This window comes from Halichoerus grypus, chromosome 7, assembly GCF_964656455.1.
Source record: "Halichoerus grypus chromosome 7, mHalGry1.hap1.1, whole genome shotgun sequence".
Classification (NCBI taxonomy): domain Eukaryota; kingdom Metazoa; phylum Chordata; class Mammalia; order Carnivora; family Phocidae; genus Halichoerus; species Halichoerus grypus.
Genome location: NC_135718.1, coordinates 55,823,989 through 55,838,540, shown reverse-complemented (window position 1 = coordinate 55,838,540; position 14,552 = coordinate 55,823,989). Strand labels below are relative to the sequence as shown.

The 14,552-nt window shown below is 47.4% G+C and overlaps 1 protein-coding gene across 1 annotated transcript in view; it reads left to right on the top strand.

The window, feature by feature from the left end:
- Positions 1-14,552, top strand: part of HKDC1 (hexokinase domain containing 1) — a 43,011-nt gene that overhangs the window by 14,532 nt on the left and 13,927 nt on the right. Inside the window, exons 5-12 of the mRNA XM_078077638.1 lie at positions 435-530; positions 1,590-1,689; positions 4,134-4,317; positions 7,202-7,357; positions 8,387-8,620; positions 9,670-9,974; positions 12,040-12,185; positions 12,279-12,398. Coding sequence (XP_077933764.1) covers positions 435-530; positions 1,590-1,689; positions 4,134-4,317; positions 7,202-7,357; positions 8,387-8,620; positions 9,670-9,974; positions 12,040-12,185; positions 12,279-12,398 — 1,341 coding nt within the window. The remainder of the gene's footprint in view (positions 1-434; positions 531-1,589; positions 1,690-4,133; positions 4,318-7,201; positions 7,358-8,386; positions 8,621-9,669; positions 9,975-12,039; positions 12,186-12,278; positions 12,399-14,552) is intronic.

Here is a 14,552-nt window from a genome sequence, read left to right as displayed (position 1 = left end):
CAGGTAATACCACGTTAGTTCTGTTCTGTGGACCTGGCAATCCATGCATTCTGTGCACATAATGTGTACCTACCACAGGCCAGGTATTCCCATCAGAGCATTCCTGTGAGAGAGGCATGGAAATGAGGTTTCTCCATTTCACAGATGAGTAAACTGAGGCTCAGAGAGGTTAAATGACTTGACTAATGTCTTATGAGTCCATGTCCTCAGTGATTGTTCTTTCTGCCATTACGTATATTGTCTCAAACTGCTCAGATGAAATAAAGATATTTACTTGGTTTAGAAAAAGCTGAAGGAATGTTGAAAGAATTGGGGGTGATTCAGCTTCAAGAGGAGAAGCCCGTGGGGATGCACTTTACGCATGAAATTTCTGCCACTCATTTTCAGAACTGAGTGCCTTCTTCATTTTAACTGGCTCTGAAATCTTCCCCCAGGGTATCCTGCTTTCATGGACCAAGAAGTTTAAGGCACGGGGAGTTCAAGGCACAGATGTAGTGAGTTGTCTGACCAAAGCCATAAGAAAACACAAGGTGAGGGGTTCGCCTCCCGTCATAGCCCCTTTCTCTCCAGGTGGGGTCTCCTACTGTGTCTGTCCTAGAAGGAGAATCAGAGAAGGAATTGATCTTGGGGCAGGTGTCATTGTGGTATAGATGTGGCCAGTTGTGACCAATTTGGGTAAACCTACCAGTAAGCCTCGGTACATGGTGCTTGTTCCTGTGGCTGTTGAAATGTGGCCCCATGCTTCCCTGGCATCTCCCCAGCTGCCATAGCCCCCTCAGAGGGTCTCCGTTAGATCCCGTGCATGTGTAATACTCTAATCACCTTTTCTCTTTGCTTAAAATATCGCTTTCTTTCCAGTCTGGCTGTCTCTCCTATTTTCTACTCTCTATTCATGGGTTAGTTCTATTCGTTGATTAAATTTTATAATAATCTAAACTGAAAAAGCAAGACATGCTCCTTGCTGAGCTGAGAAGTACACAAGTAAACCCAACTTATTTGTTATCCTGACAGCAAGAGTGATATTTTGATGGATACCCTTCTGGTCTTTTCTCTCCTTAAAGATGCAATCATACTCTTTTGTATCCTGTGTTTTTCTTTTATTGTTTCATTTCACTTTAGAATGCTCCCCCAAACCTTGGGGAACTATATTACCTTGGGGTAATAATCCAAGTTGACTTGTCTCATCTGGGAAACCCAGATGAGAAATCCCTGGTGCTGCCCATGGAGAGGACTTGGCTGAGGCTGGTTAAGCTGTCCCCATGGGCGAGGGAGGGCTTTGCTCCCAGGAGAAACATGCTTTCCTTGGGGGTCTTTCCAATAAAGGCAGGATTCCTAGTGGTCTGTCCCTCATTTTTCCATTGCACAGAGGCCTTCAGCCCTAAAGCAGGAGCTTGGGTTCCACTCTTCAGTTCCCAACTGCCCTTTCTCTCTTCTAGACCCCTGAACTTGACAGAGGCCCTGTCTCTTCCAGAAAGGAGCTAGTGATTGTCTCATCACCTTCACTGCTCTTGCTTCCTCTCTGGGGAAAGATAAAGGGATGATGCCCCCTTCCCACTCCCTGATGCCCTCTGGGACTTGTGTTCCATCAGGACATAGACGTGGACATCCTGGCCTTGGTCAATGACACCGTGGGGACCATGATGACGTGCGCCTATGATGATCCCTACTGTGAAGTTGGTGTCATCATTGGTAATTCAGTTTGACTTGATTTTCCAGGTCGGGAAAAGGGGCTAGTCTGGGGCTTAGTTTTAGCAAATTGAGTACATTCTGTGGGAGGGTATTGGCACTTTGTGTTTATGAGATATAACGTAGGGAAATGGAAAATTAATGCATTCATTTGACAAGTATTTGCTGAGTGCGTCTTGTGTGCTAGGCCCTGTGCTCTGCATTGGGTTTGCAGTGGAGTTAATACCTAGAGGTTCCTGTATTTGTGCAGCTTTCAGCGGGGAGGTGAGTGAAAGGCCTGAAAGGTCCAGACAGGTAATGTCAGGTCGTGGTTGGTGTGATGACAAGAGTGAAGCAGGCTGAGGTGACTGAGAGTGAGTGTGGTGGGGTGGTCACAGCAGGTCTCTCTGAGGGAGACATTTGAGCAGGGACCTTGGGGACGAGGAGGAGGGAGCAAAGTGGAGATGGAGAGGCCCTGGCAAAGTAAAGAGGAGACCTATGGCCTCTGAGGTGGGATTGCGTCTGGGATGCTCCAGGAACCCTAAGAAGCTGAACAGTGGCTGAACCAAAGTGACTGAAGGCTGAAAGGAGTGGGCTTTTCAGGCCAGAGAGAGTGGACAGGGCTGGGCAGATTGCATAGGACACAGGACATAGTCACTGTGAGGTCTTTGGCTTCTATCCCAAGAGGAGGCAGGAAGGAAGGCACTGGAGGGCTTTGGGTGGGGGATGGATAAATGGGGTGTGCATTTTTAAGAAGCTCATTTTGGCTGCTGTGTCAGACAAAGAGACTTGACTACTGGGGGCAAGAATGGAAGCAAGGTGAGGAAGCAAGCCAAGAGGCCATTCCCCTATGCAGGTAGGACACGATGGGGCCTAGATCAGGGATATTGCAGCACAGCGGAGGTGTCTGCTGCATGGTCCTCAACACCTGAGCTGGGAGGCGTTCTGCCAGAGGCGTCTGTGAGAAGGCAGTGTGGGAGACAATAAAGCCAAATGGATTGGATTTATCGGCTCTTCTTGAATAGTTCCTACCATCTCCCCATTCCCTTACCACTATTGGAGAGAGTTTTCTGAATTGCTTTTTTGTAATTTCCAACCTTCTCCTCAGCTGGAGTTTCCAAGGGGCAGGATCTTTACACCTGAGGGGCTTGATCTGCCTTCCTAATTCCAGAGCCCCACAGCTCGCAATGGGATGGGCGCATGCCAGCCATGGCTTCTAGCCACTGTCCACTGTGTCTCAGTGACTGTGTCTGGTAGGCTGCACATGCCTAAATTGTGTCCACACTTTTCTTAGAAAAGCTTTTTCCAGGTATTGCATTACATTCTGCTTTTCTCAAGAAATTTCTTAGGTTGGCTTTAAAATCCTCAAACCAGAGCATTAGACAGGGGAAGATACTTAAAAAAAATAATTTTTTAGCAGCTTTGAGCCATAAAAATTTCTCTAATTTAAGGTGTACAATCCAATGATTTTTAGAATTCCCCTAGGAAGCCATCTGGCCCCGGGGTTTTGTTTGTTGGGAGATTTTTGATGACTGCTTCAATTTCCTTACTGGTTATGGGTCTGTTCAGGTTTTCTATTTCTTCCTGGTTCAGTTTTGGTAGTTTATACGTCTCTGGGAATGCATCCATTTCTTCCAGATTGTCTAATTTGCTGGCATGTAGTTGCTCATAATATGTTCTTACAATTGTTTGTATTTCTTTGGTGTTGGTTGTGATCTCTCCTCTTTCATTCATGATTTTATTTATTTGAGTCCTTTCTCTTTTCTTTTTGATAAGTCTGGCCAGGGGACAATCCAGTGATTTTTAGTATATGTAGAGTTTCCTAACCATCACCACAATCCAGTTGTAGAACATTTCCATCATCCCGGTGGGTCCCACACAGACTGCCCAATTTGTAGCCACTCCCCAATATTCTAGTGTTTGAGGCATTTCCTTGGAGTGATTTTGTGTTTGAATAGTGGAATGTTGCTTTCTTATGTGGTAGCTAATAACTGTCAAAGATAAGGATGTAGCTTCTGCTAGGAACAAATTGTGGCAGGCAATGAGTAAAGCATATTTTTAGTATCAAATAGAGAAGAGGCTAAGTAGCTTAAGGAAAGGATTAAAAAAATTACTGTGGGTTGGTGATTTTTTTTTTTTAATTTATAAGGTTAGGTTAACTCATCCTCTTTGTAAATGTGCTTTGTCAGCTTTCATACATATTCATCAGGGACTTCTTCACAGTCGACCCCATTCATGACAGCAAACCATTAACATCTGAGAAGCGTAGACTTGACATGTCAGCTTTATTCCTCATGAACTCCCAGGCTTGCCAAAGCTGCTTCCCTCAGTGAGAACCGGCCCCAGGAAGTGGATCGAAAGCACTCTGTGGTACATTCAGAGGGCTCTCGGGCAATTAAGAGTTCTCTATGTCCTTGCCCAGCGGGAGCCTTTCGGTCTTTGCGTGTCTGCTCTGATCCCTCGCACAGGCACCGGCACCAATGCGTGTTACATGGAGGACATGAGCAACATCGACCTGGTGGAAGGCGATGAGGGGAGGATGTGCATCAACACGGAGTGGGGGGCCTTCGGGGACGACGGGGCTCTGGAGGACATCCGCACCGAGTTCGACAGGGAGCTGGACCTTGGTTCTCTCAACCCCGGGAAGCAGCTGTGAGTCCCCTTGTGCCGTCATCTGGGCGTTGGCATCAGTAAATACCCAGTCACGCAGGTACACCTCGAACCTGGGAGGCTTTCTAGTTGTGACCAGTTACCCGTCACAAGGAGTTTATGAGGCGAGGCTTGGGTTTCAGTTTCATCAGGCACCTGTGAAAGTGAAGGCAAGGAAATGGAGTGATCTCCCCTAGGTCATAACCCCAATTCTAATTCAGTCCATATTTCTGGAGCGTGTATGTGTGGGGCAGGGGAGATACAGCTGGGAACCAGGTGACTCAGGTCCTGCCCTCTCGGTGCCTTCGGACGAGCAAAAATAGAACAAAACCAGTGCAGCCCAAGGGAGCAGGACTCAGGCAAGCTCCTCGTTTGTGTTTGCAGTGCTCCCTGCCACCCCACTTTCTCAGAGGCCTAATCACAGCACCTGCTGTGATGCCTTCCTAGCTTAGGTCTTGGGGAGTCTTTCTCGGCTCTCATTCCATGCTCACCAGGAGAAGTCTCTGGGTCTGCCTCAGCTCTGCCTGCATGCTGAGCCCCCAGAGCTGCACATCTGATTTTTCTTTCCTTTCTGTGCGCAGTGTCTTACACATTATTGTAGTTCATTAAGTTTTTGTTGAATGAAAAGGCATTTAAAAAATTTAAATAATTTCAGGCTTACAGAAAAGTTACAAAAGTGGTACAAAATTCCCCTTCACCTAGATTCCTTAAATACTAATATTCTCTCTCTGTTTCTGTGTTTATGTATATACATACACATATACACAAAATGTCTGAATAAAATTACTTTCCTGAATCATTTGAGACTAAATTACAAACATAATATCCCTTTGAAGTAAATACTTCAAAGTGTATTATCTGCAAACAAGTATATTCTGTCATATAACCAAAGTATAATTATCAAAATTAGGAAATTAACACTTAATCGGTTCTAATATTTAATTTACAGACCTTACTCAAAATTCACTAGCTGCCCCATTAATGTCCTTTATAAAAAAAGAAAAAAAGAATGGTCCTGGTCCAGGCTCAGTTCAGGATCACACATGACATCTTGTGGCCTTTCTCTTTTTTTTTAAAGATTTTATTTATTTATTCATAAGAGACAGAGAGAGAGAGAGGCAGGCTCCCTGCTGAGCAGGGAGCCCGATGCGGGACTCGATCCCAGGACCCCGGGATCATGACCTGAGCCGAAGGCAGACGCTTAACCATCTGAGCCACCCAGGCACCCTTGTGGCCTTTCTCTTCAGCCTCTTTGAGCCTGGAAATCCTCTGTAGTATCTCTTTGTTTTTCACACAAGCCGTTTATTATACAGAATGTCCCTCAACTGTCCACCGTTTCCTCATGAGTAGATTCAGGTGTGTGTTTTTGGCAGAACTATCACAGAAGGGATGTGTGTCCTCCTCAGTGCATCGTATCTGGAGGCCCTCGACGTTTGTTCACTACTTGAGATGCTCCCTCAGATCACTTGGCCAAGGGACTGCGCAACAGGTTTCTCTCCCAGAAGGTTGTTATTATTCCTTCTGTTGTGAATACATATCTGGTGAAGAGATACTTTGTGACTATGGAAATACCCCCTTTCCCATTAAACTTTCACTCTTTATTTTGAGCATCCATTGACAAATTTCTAAATCCATCATGTTTATTCGTTGTGAACCTCCTGTAAATCACGGCTTTCCTATCTCTCCCATTGATCTGTTTATCCTCATAGGAACACAGGGATTCTTTCTTTTATTTAATGGGGTATCATTTCTTCCTATCATTATTTATTTTGATGCTCAAATATTTTCACATTTGGCCAATGGAAGCCCCTTCAAGCTGGTCCCTGTGTCCTTTCAATGTGTTCACATCACTCTTTACGGACTTCCTTATTTTCTGGCCCAGTAAATGTTCCAGACTCCTTGTGCATTTTGCTAGTCCCGGCCAATTTTCCAAGAAGCTCTGGTGAATGAATATTTAAAGTACCTCCTAGAAACCATTCAAACACTAGCACTGCATACCCAGAAAGCAAATTTTTGCTTTGGACATACCTGCTCCCCCAGACACACACCCATTTCACTGGTGACACAGAGCAGTCATGGCCCAAGAAAGTAGGACCATTTTTTGGACCTTATCACCCTCACTCTCTCCATTTCACTTAAAATGAACTTCATTTCCCCAAACCCAACCTGGATTTCTTTTGACTGTATTCTGTTTCTGCGATGTTCTACGACTTTTTCTAATGAAATAGATTAAGTTGGTTAGAAAACAGGTTGTCCTTGATTTTGTGCCCTATTATGTTTGGAGAATAAAAATTATATTTAGTTGTTTGCCTGGGAAACAGTTAGTCATTGCTTTTCGGATGAGATTCAGGGTCGAGGTGTAGGTAGCAGGGATATTTCATCTATACTATTATAGAACCTCTCTGGGGCTGTAGAGCCTCTCAAGTCCAACTCCCAGATACAGCATCTTTCTCTCTTGGCCAGAAGCATGGTGTAGGCATTGGAAGCATCTGAAATTTGGATTTGTCACGCCATGGTTGGCAATCTTGGGATCACCTGAATTTTCTGAGTTCGAGACTCCTATGCCTAATATGAGAATGCTACCCCCATGGCCAGGGGTGATTTGTGATAAAGATTCTTGGATTCAAGCACTTCATGAGCAGGACGGAATCTTAGATCTCCTCTAGTATAGTTCTCTCTTTTTATAGGTGAGGGGAGTGTAGCCCAGAGGAGATAAGTGAGCTCCCAAAGGCACCCCAGGCTGGGATGGGGCCTGAGGCCCCCTGAGCCATGGAGTGGTCCTTCCATTGCTCATGGTCCTGACGATGGGCCATGGCTGGTGGGCATAGGGAAAGGATGCTACATAACCACAACCATAGCTGTTACTGATCTGTTCACTAAATCATAGGTTTGAGAAGATGATCAGCGGCCTGTACCTGGGCGAACTTGTCAGGATCATCTTGCTGAAGATGGCCAAGGCAGGTCTCCTGTTCAGCGGTGAGAAGTCTTCTGCTCTCCACACTAAGGGCAAGATTGAAACACGGCACGTGGCTGCCATGGAGAAGTAAGCTGCTGGCTGGGTCCCTTCACCTTGAGTCCGCAGAGGGTTAGGGTGGGTAGCCAAGGCGTGGTATGCTCATGGTAGTGGCACAGCAGAAGGGACCAGATACATCCCGATCTTCACCAGGACAGCTTCAGACCTGGGCCCAGGTTTGGGTGGGTTAGCAATGCCTTCCGTGACTCTGATGCGGCTTCTTGTTGGTTTCATTGGCCAGGGAGTCCGCAGTTGGAGATCTACTCCTTTCTTATATTTTGCTGCCTTCCTTCTCCCCAAAGTGGTGACTTAAAGCTTTTTTAGGGTCCCAGACCCCTTTGAGGATCTAATTCAAGTTCTGGACCCTTTACCACAAAAATGCGTGTTTGTACTCAATATTCCTTACGATATTAGGACAACCTTGACCCATTAAAGCCCATGCATGGAATCTAAGTTAAGAACTCCTGCTCTGGCAAGAGGCTTCTCTACCTGGTACTGTTGGGGACTGGCCTTGGCTTTGGTGATTTGAGGCCTCACACAGAGGTCCCTGCAATGGGGAGATGGCTGGTGAAGGCAGCTGGCTCCAGTCCACTCAGGGTCCTGTTCCTCTGGCTTAGAAACCCTGGCATTGCCCTGAGCTTTGTAATCAGTTTAGATTCTGAGCTCAGCAGAGTGACATCTGACTCCTAGAATCTGTTTGTGCAGAGCATGGCAGGGACTGAGTTTCTGTGGAAGGCAGAATAATCCAGGGTGGTTAAAAGGGTGGGTTCTATGATCTAACTGCCTGAGTTCAAATCCTGACCCTTGCACTTCCTAGCTATGTAAGTGTGGACAAGTAACCCGCTCTATGCCTGTCAAATCTTCAGACGAGTGCCTGGCACATAGTGAGTGTTCAGTAAACGGTGGCTGCTATGATCATTTTGATACAGTTTTCATTATTATATCATGATGTGCCAGCTTATTTATTTTCACAATCATGAGAGGTGGGAAAGCTGGTTCTCTGAGGGAACTTCCATGGGATGGAGAAACGTGGCCCTCTCATTCCTGTCCCCTGGCCAGGTATAAGGAAGGCCTCGCCAATACAAGAGAGATCCTGACAGATCTGGGCCTGGAGCCTTCGGAGGCCGACTGCATCGCGGTCCAGCACGTCTGCACCATTGTCTCCTTCCGTTCAGCCAACCTCTGCGCAGCGGCCCTGGCAGCCATCCTCACACGCCTCCGGGAGAACAAGAAGCTGGCGCGGCTCAGGACCACAGTGGGCATGGATGGCACGGTCTACAAGATACACCCTCAGTGAGTGCTGCCTGGGGCGCACACCCCCCGCCAGCGAGTCTCCCTGGGACAGAGACCTAGCATTCTCTCCAAACTCCGCTGCTTCTCTGTATGGCTGGAACCAACCATCTCCTCTCCGTGCTGAGTTTACAGGGCAAAGAGAGACCGTATTCATCTAGCTGGCTGGGTTATTTGGGGGGATCATTCTTTTTTTTTTTTTTTTTTTTTTTTTTTTTTTTAGATTTTATTTATTTATTTGACAGAGAGAGACACAGCGAGAGAGGGAACACAAGCAGGGGGAGTGGGAGAGAGAGAAGCAGGCTTCCCGCGGAGCAGGGAGCCTGATGCGGGGCTCGATCCCAGGACCCTGGGATCATGACCTGAGCCGAAGGCAGACGCTTAACGACTGAGCCACCCAGGCGCCCCTTTGGGGGGATCATTCTTAAAGAGATATTCTGCTAAGCCCAGTTGCCTGACTAGAAGGGCATCCATCCGGGTATTTATCCATCTGTCCATCTATCCCTCCAGCTATCTGTCTATTACTATTCAATATCTGCTAATATTGGAAAGTAAAATACACTCAGTTACAGATGGGGAAAAATCTGAAGGGCAGAGGTTGCCAAGTTCTCAGGAAGGATACTGGTAGGAAAACGCAGGGAAATGAGAATTTCCCAGAAGGAAGGAGTGGGAGAGCCCCTCCAGCTAATAGAGGTGGTGTTGGGAGTCAGGCAGGTACACAATGAAAAGAGCTGGGGAAAAGACCCTTCCCCTTTGGACGCAGATGATGCTCAGCCAATACATTATGTGTGGACATGCCCTACTGATGGAAATATTAGTGATAAAATAACCACTTCTTTGATCCTCCAAGTGTCCCTTCCACTACCCTAGCTGGCCTAGTCCCTCCCCCAGTCAGCCCCTTGCCCCATCATCATCCGGCAACTAAAGGGGTAAACCCAGCCCAGCAAGGCTCCTCAGGACCCCCATTCCACTGCTATACCTGCGTCTGTTCCCAGGGGCCAGGCCTGGGCCTTTATGATTGTTACATATTTTGCCATCGCCCCTGCCTTCAGATACCCGAAACGCCTGCACAAGGTGGTGAGGAGACTGGTCCCGAACTGTGACGTCCGCTTCCTCTTGTCGGAGAGTGGCAGCACCAAGGGGGCTGCCATGGTGACCGCGGTGGCCTCCCGTGTGCAGGCCCAACGGAAGCAGATCGACGAGGTGCTGGCTTTGTTCCGGCTGACTCGAGAGCAGCTTATGGATGTGCAGAGCAAGATGAGGACTGAGTTTGAGTACGGGCTGAAAAAGGACACCCACCTGATGGCCACAGTCAAGATGCTGCCCACCTACGTCTGCGGGATGCCGGATGGCACAGGTGGGCCGCGCCCAGAGTTCCCATCAAAACTCCTTCAATCCAGTTAGGCTTTTAGTTTTATTTTTTTTTTTTTAATTTTTTAAAAGAAGATTTTATTTATTTCTTTGAGAGAGAGAGAGAAAAAGAGAGAGCACGAGCAGGGGCAGAAGGAGAGGGAGAGAGAGAAGCTGACTTCCCGCTGAGCAGGGAGCCCGACACAGGGCTCGATCCCAGGACCCCGGGATCATGACCTGAGCCAAAGGCAGATGCTTCACTGACTGAGCCACAGAGGCACCCCAGGTTTTTAGTTTTAAAAGCCTTGGATTCATTTCTGTAATGGAGGGAGGGGGAGTAAGGTAGGAGGTCAGTATTCCTTCCAAATCTGTTTGCCTTGGTGGATCCCAGGCATTTGCAATGGAAGAATACCTAAGTGAGGTTACATGCGCGTGCCTGCATAGTTGAGAACATGCCGTGTACCCCACGCTGCTGGCAAATAGAAGACCCAGGTGTTGTCCCCCGGAGCTGCCATCTGGATACTTGGACTCCTCTGGCTTGTCTCCTGCCTGCTTCCCTCTCTCTCTTCTCCTGGCGCTTGGCTCTTCCTCTCTGCTCTCATTGTTTTCTGCCCCTGACTTTTCTGATCCTTGATTCTTCCCTGTGCTCAGCCAAGAGGAGCCACTAAACAACGGGGTCAGGTCTTTAGACAAGTGACTTCACCTCTTTGAACCTCAGGAGCCTCACCTGGAAATAATGACCTTTGTAAAATGCTTTATATCTTGTAATTTGTTTTGGAATGTTTAATTTCATCTCATCCTCACAACCACTTTGTATGTTACACAAAGAAAAAATGATTCCCATTTTATTGCTGCCAAAACTGAGACTCAGAGAGGTCAGATGACATACTCAAGGTCGCACAGCCGCACTTGGGGTCTCTCAACAACAGAGATCTTTTCCGGAGCCAATATCCTTCGAGTCTACATGGGAAAGAAATTAAGAGCAGTAAAAGACACTGTTCAAGTGTTTATTCTTTCATTCCTTTCATCCTTCTGCCTTCATTTTTTAATTTTAATTTTTTAAAAATATTTTATTTATTTATTTGAGAGAGAGAGTGAGAGAGAGCACGAGACCAGGGTGAGGAGCAGAGGGAGAGACAGACTCCCTGCTGAGCAGAGAGACTGACATGGAGCTCAATTCCAGGACTCCGTGATCATGATCTGAGCCGAAGGCAGTTGCTTAACCGACTGAGCCACCCAGGCGCCCCTGCCTTCATTTTTCAAAGTTCCATTAAGCATCTACAATATGTCAAGCTCTGGTCCAGGCAGGGTGATAGCGCAGGGAGTAAAACACAATCCCCACCCTTGTGGAGCTTACATTCTGTTGGGCTGGCAGACAATAAATGCCATATGAGGCCATGTAGCAGCAGGTGCTACAAAGAAAAATAGAGCAGGAGAAGGGGTTAGAGAGCTGGCTGGGAGTGATGTCTTTGGCAAATTCAAGAAACAGCAGAATAACCACTATGGACAGAACAGGGTGAGAGAGGCAGAGGGCAAGGTGAAAGATCATACAGGACAGACTCTGATGCTCTGCTATGTCAGAGAAATGAGAGATACTATTGGGGTGGCCCTGGATGATAGTGGGGGGCATCAGCCTCGACATGGCTTCTTATGAGTCAGGAGCAGGTGTGGGAATCCACAAATGGGAAGAGCATGGGGCAGGAAGAATCATTTCATGCTCATGGTGAATAATTCCTGTGGGCCATAGAGATAAGATGGAAACATTCTCCAGATTTCACTGCGGTCAGTGTATCCTGACTTGGATTCATCTTCAGAGGCTCCTTGAGCTTCAGTATCATACGTAGCCTTTACCAGATACCAAGAAAAGCAGGCTGGCCTCAGACAGGCTCAAAGTGCCCGTCCAGCATTGGGATGCTGTGCTGGGTGACCCACGCTCCTCTGGCTTGGGAGCCCCAAGGGAGAAGGCTCTGAGTCTGCTCTGTGTTGGCAGCTCCTCTCCCTCTCAGTGCCTCCACATGAGCCCCTGCTCTGTGCGTGCTGGTGGAATGCAGCTCCCACTTTCTCCACCACAGAGAAAGGGAAGTTCCTTGCTCTGGATCTGGGGGGAACCAACTTCCGAGTCCTCCTGGTAAAGATCAGAAGTGGACGGAGGTCGGTGCGAATGTACAACAAGATCTTTGCCATCCCCTTGGAGATCATGCAGGGCACCGGCGAGGAGGTACAGGCGGGGCGGGGGAGTTCTGTGCCTGAGGTGCCGGCCTGCCCCCCATATCGCTGCGGGCCTGAGATGACTGCTACTCTCTCTCTGCAGTTGTTCGACCACATTGTGCAGTGCATCGCTGACTTCCTGGACTACATGGGCCTCAAGGGAGCCCAGCTGCCTTTGGGCTTCACGTTCTCATTTCCCTGCAGGCAGACGAGCATCGACAAGGTAAGACAGCCCAACAGCCTTCCAGACAGCCCGGTGCGCTGTCCACCAGAGGAACCTCGCAGTACCTCTGGGTCACTGTTTGTTGCCTAATTTAAGGGTCTCAGGTTCAGGGCAGCTGGGGAAACATAACTAAGCATTTGAACCATTTAATATTTTCTATTTCTTATGTTCCATTTTCATTGTTATGAAATAGCTCATTGTATGTATACACACTATCTTTAATTGCCACGTTGTAGTTAAGAAAAACAGAGGCACGGAGAGGTTGAGTCAGTTGTCCAAGTTGCCACACCTATAAACAGTGGTGGAAGGTTCCAACCCAGGACACCGGCCTGAGAGCCCAGGCTCTTGCACTTTACCCTTGGGGAAACCAGGACCCAGAACCAATGTCCTGGAACCATCTTGGCTATAATACACAGTACACCTACATATATATAATTAAAACCCCAAAATCAAGAAATAATATTCTTATTGTATGCGTTACACTCTATTTTTTATCCCATTTCATTTTGCATATGAGAAACTCAAGCCACGCAGGTCTCATCTGATGGGTCGGTACAAAATCAGAACTGGAACAGATCTCTTCAGGGCTTTGAGAACACCATGGAAACACAAATGCAAGCAGTTCCTTCCCACCCTATTATTCAGAGAATGGGGAGAGAGGGGTTCAAAGGGCTGAATTATCTGGTCATATGGCTGGCTCTCTTAAAATTAAAAATGCCAGAATGCTAAGAGCCAGAAGATCCAGTTCTTAGGATTCCATTTCTCAAACGTGCGCCGAGAAGGAGTGATCAAGGATGTTCACTATAGCACCCCCTTTTTGATAAGGAAACATGAGAAATCGCTCACATGGCAGTGGAGGATGGCTAAAGAAACTCTGGTAGAGCAATCATAAGGAATTACTTACCTGATCTGCATTTACCAGGCACATGCATAGTGCGTGCTCGGTGCCGGACACTGTTCTAAGTGCCTCACAGACACCGCCCACCTGACTGGAGGCAGCAGAGTGAACGCGGTGGTTAAGAGCCTGGGTCTGGAAGCTCATCGAATCTTGGCTTCTCCACTTACTGACTGTGTGACCGGAGGCAAATTATTTAACCTCTCTGGACCTTCGTTTCCTCATTTGAAAAACGGGGATAAAATAGTACTTATTTCATAGGTATTTTTTATTTCTTTTTTTTTTTTTTTTTTTTTTTTTTTTTTTTTTAAAGATTTTATTTATTTATTTGAGAGAGAGAGAGAGCGCAAGAGGGGGTAGGGTTAGAGGGAGAAGCAGACTCCCCGCCGAGCAGGGAGCCCGATGTGGGACTCGATCCCGGGACTCCGGGATCATGACCTGAGCCGAAGGCAGTCGCTTAACCAACTGAGCCACCCAGGCGCCCGGTATTTTTTATTTCTATGCAGTTATATTTGAGGAATATTCCACTCAGTGAAGGGAGGGGGCAGATCCATATTAACTGACCCGGAAAGGTCTAGAAGATACATTATTAAGTGGGAAAACCAAATTACAGTAGTCCACACACAGTGTGAATTTATTTTAAAATACATGTAAATGGAGAGAGAAGGGTCTGGAGGGAGTCCTATCAGCCTGATAGTAGAGGTTACCTCTCAGACTGGGGGGATGGTAAGTTAAAGGGGACTTTGTCCTTATCAGTAACACTTTAATTTTTTACAAGGGCGACATATCACTGTATGACTGCTGCCATTGAAAATTAATACACCATTCAGACAGCCGTGTGCCGCTGTCCACAGTCCTGAATGATCCGTGCATGCCCAGGCACAGCCGCTCCTCTTGACCAGGACACCGGGTCTCTAGGCCTCTCCCAGGGGTTCTGACAGATTCATGGATACACAGTTAAGAGGGAGGGGGAGACAAACGGACAGCTGGGAGCAAAGCCACAATGGCTAGGGAGCAAAAAGAAAGACTTTCAAAAAATATTATTTTTGTGTAATTGCAACTAAGACGAAAGATTTTCAACTGGGGGTGAATCTCTGATGTTCTACATACATCCACCAGGGAAGGAACGAGGGAGCCAAACCTCCCAAGGACTGTGGAGAGAAGGAGGGAGACCAAGGCCGAGGGCCCCAGGGTGAGATGGCCATCTAGCCCACGGGGGTGGGGGCACTGCCAGCCCCCTCCCCTATGCCAGGAGCTCT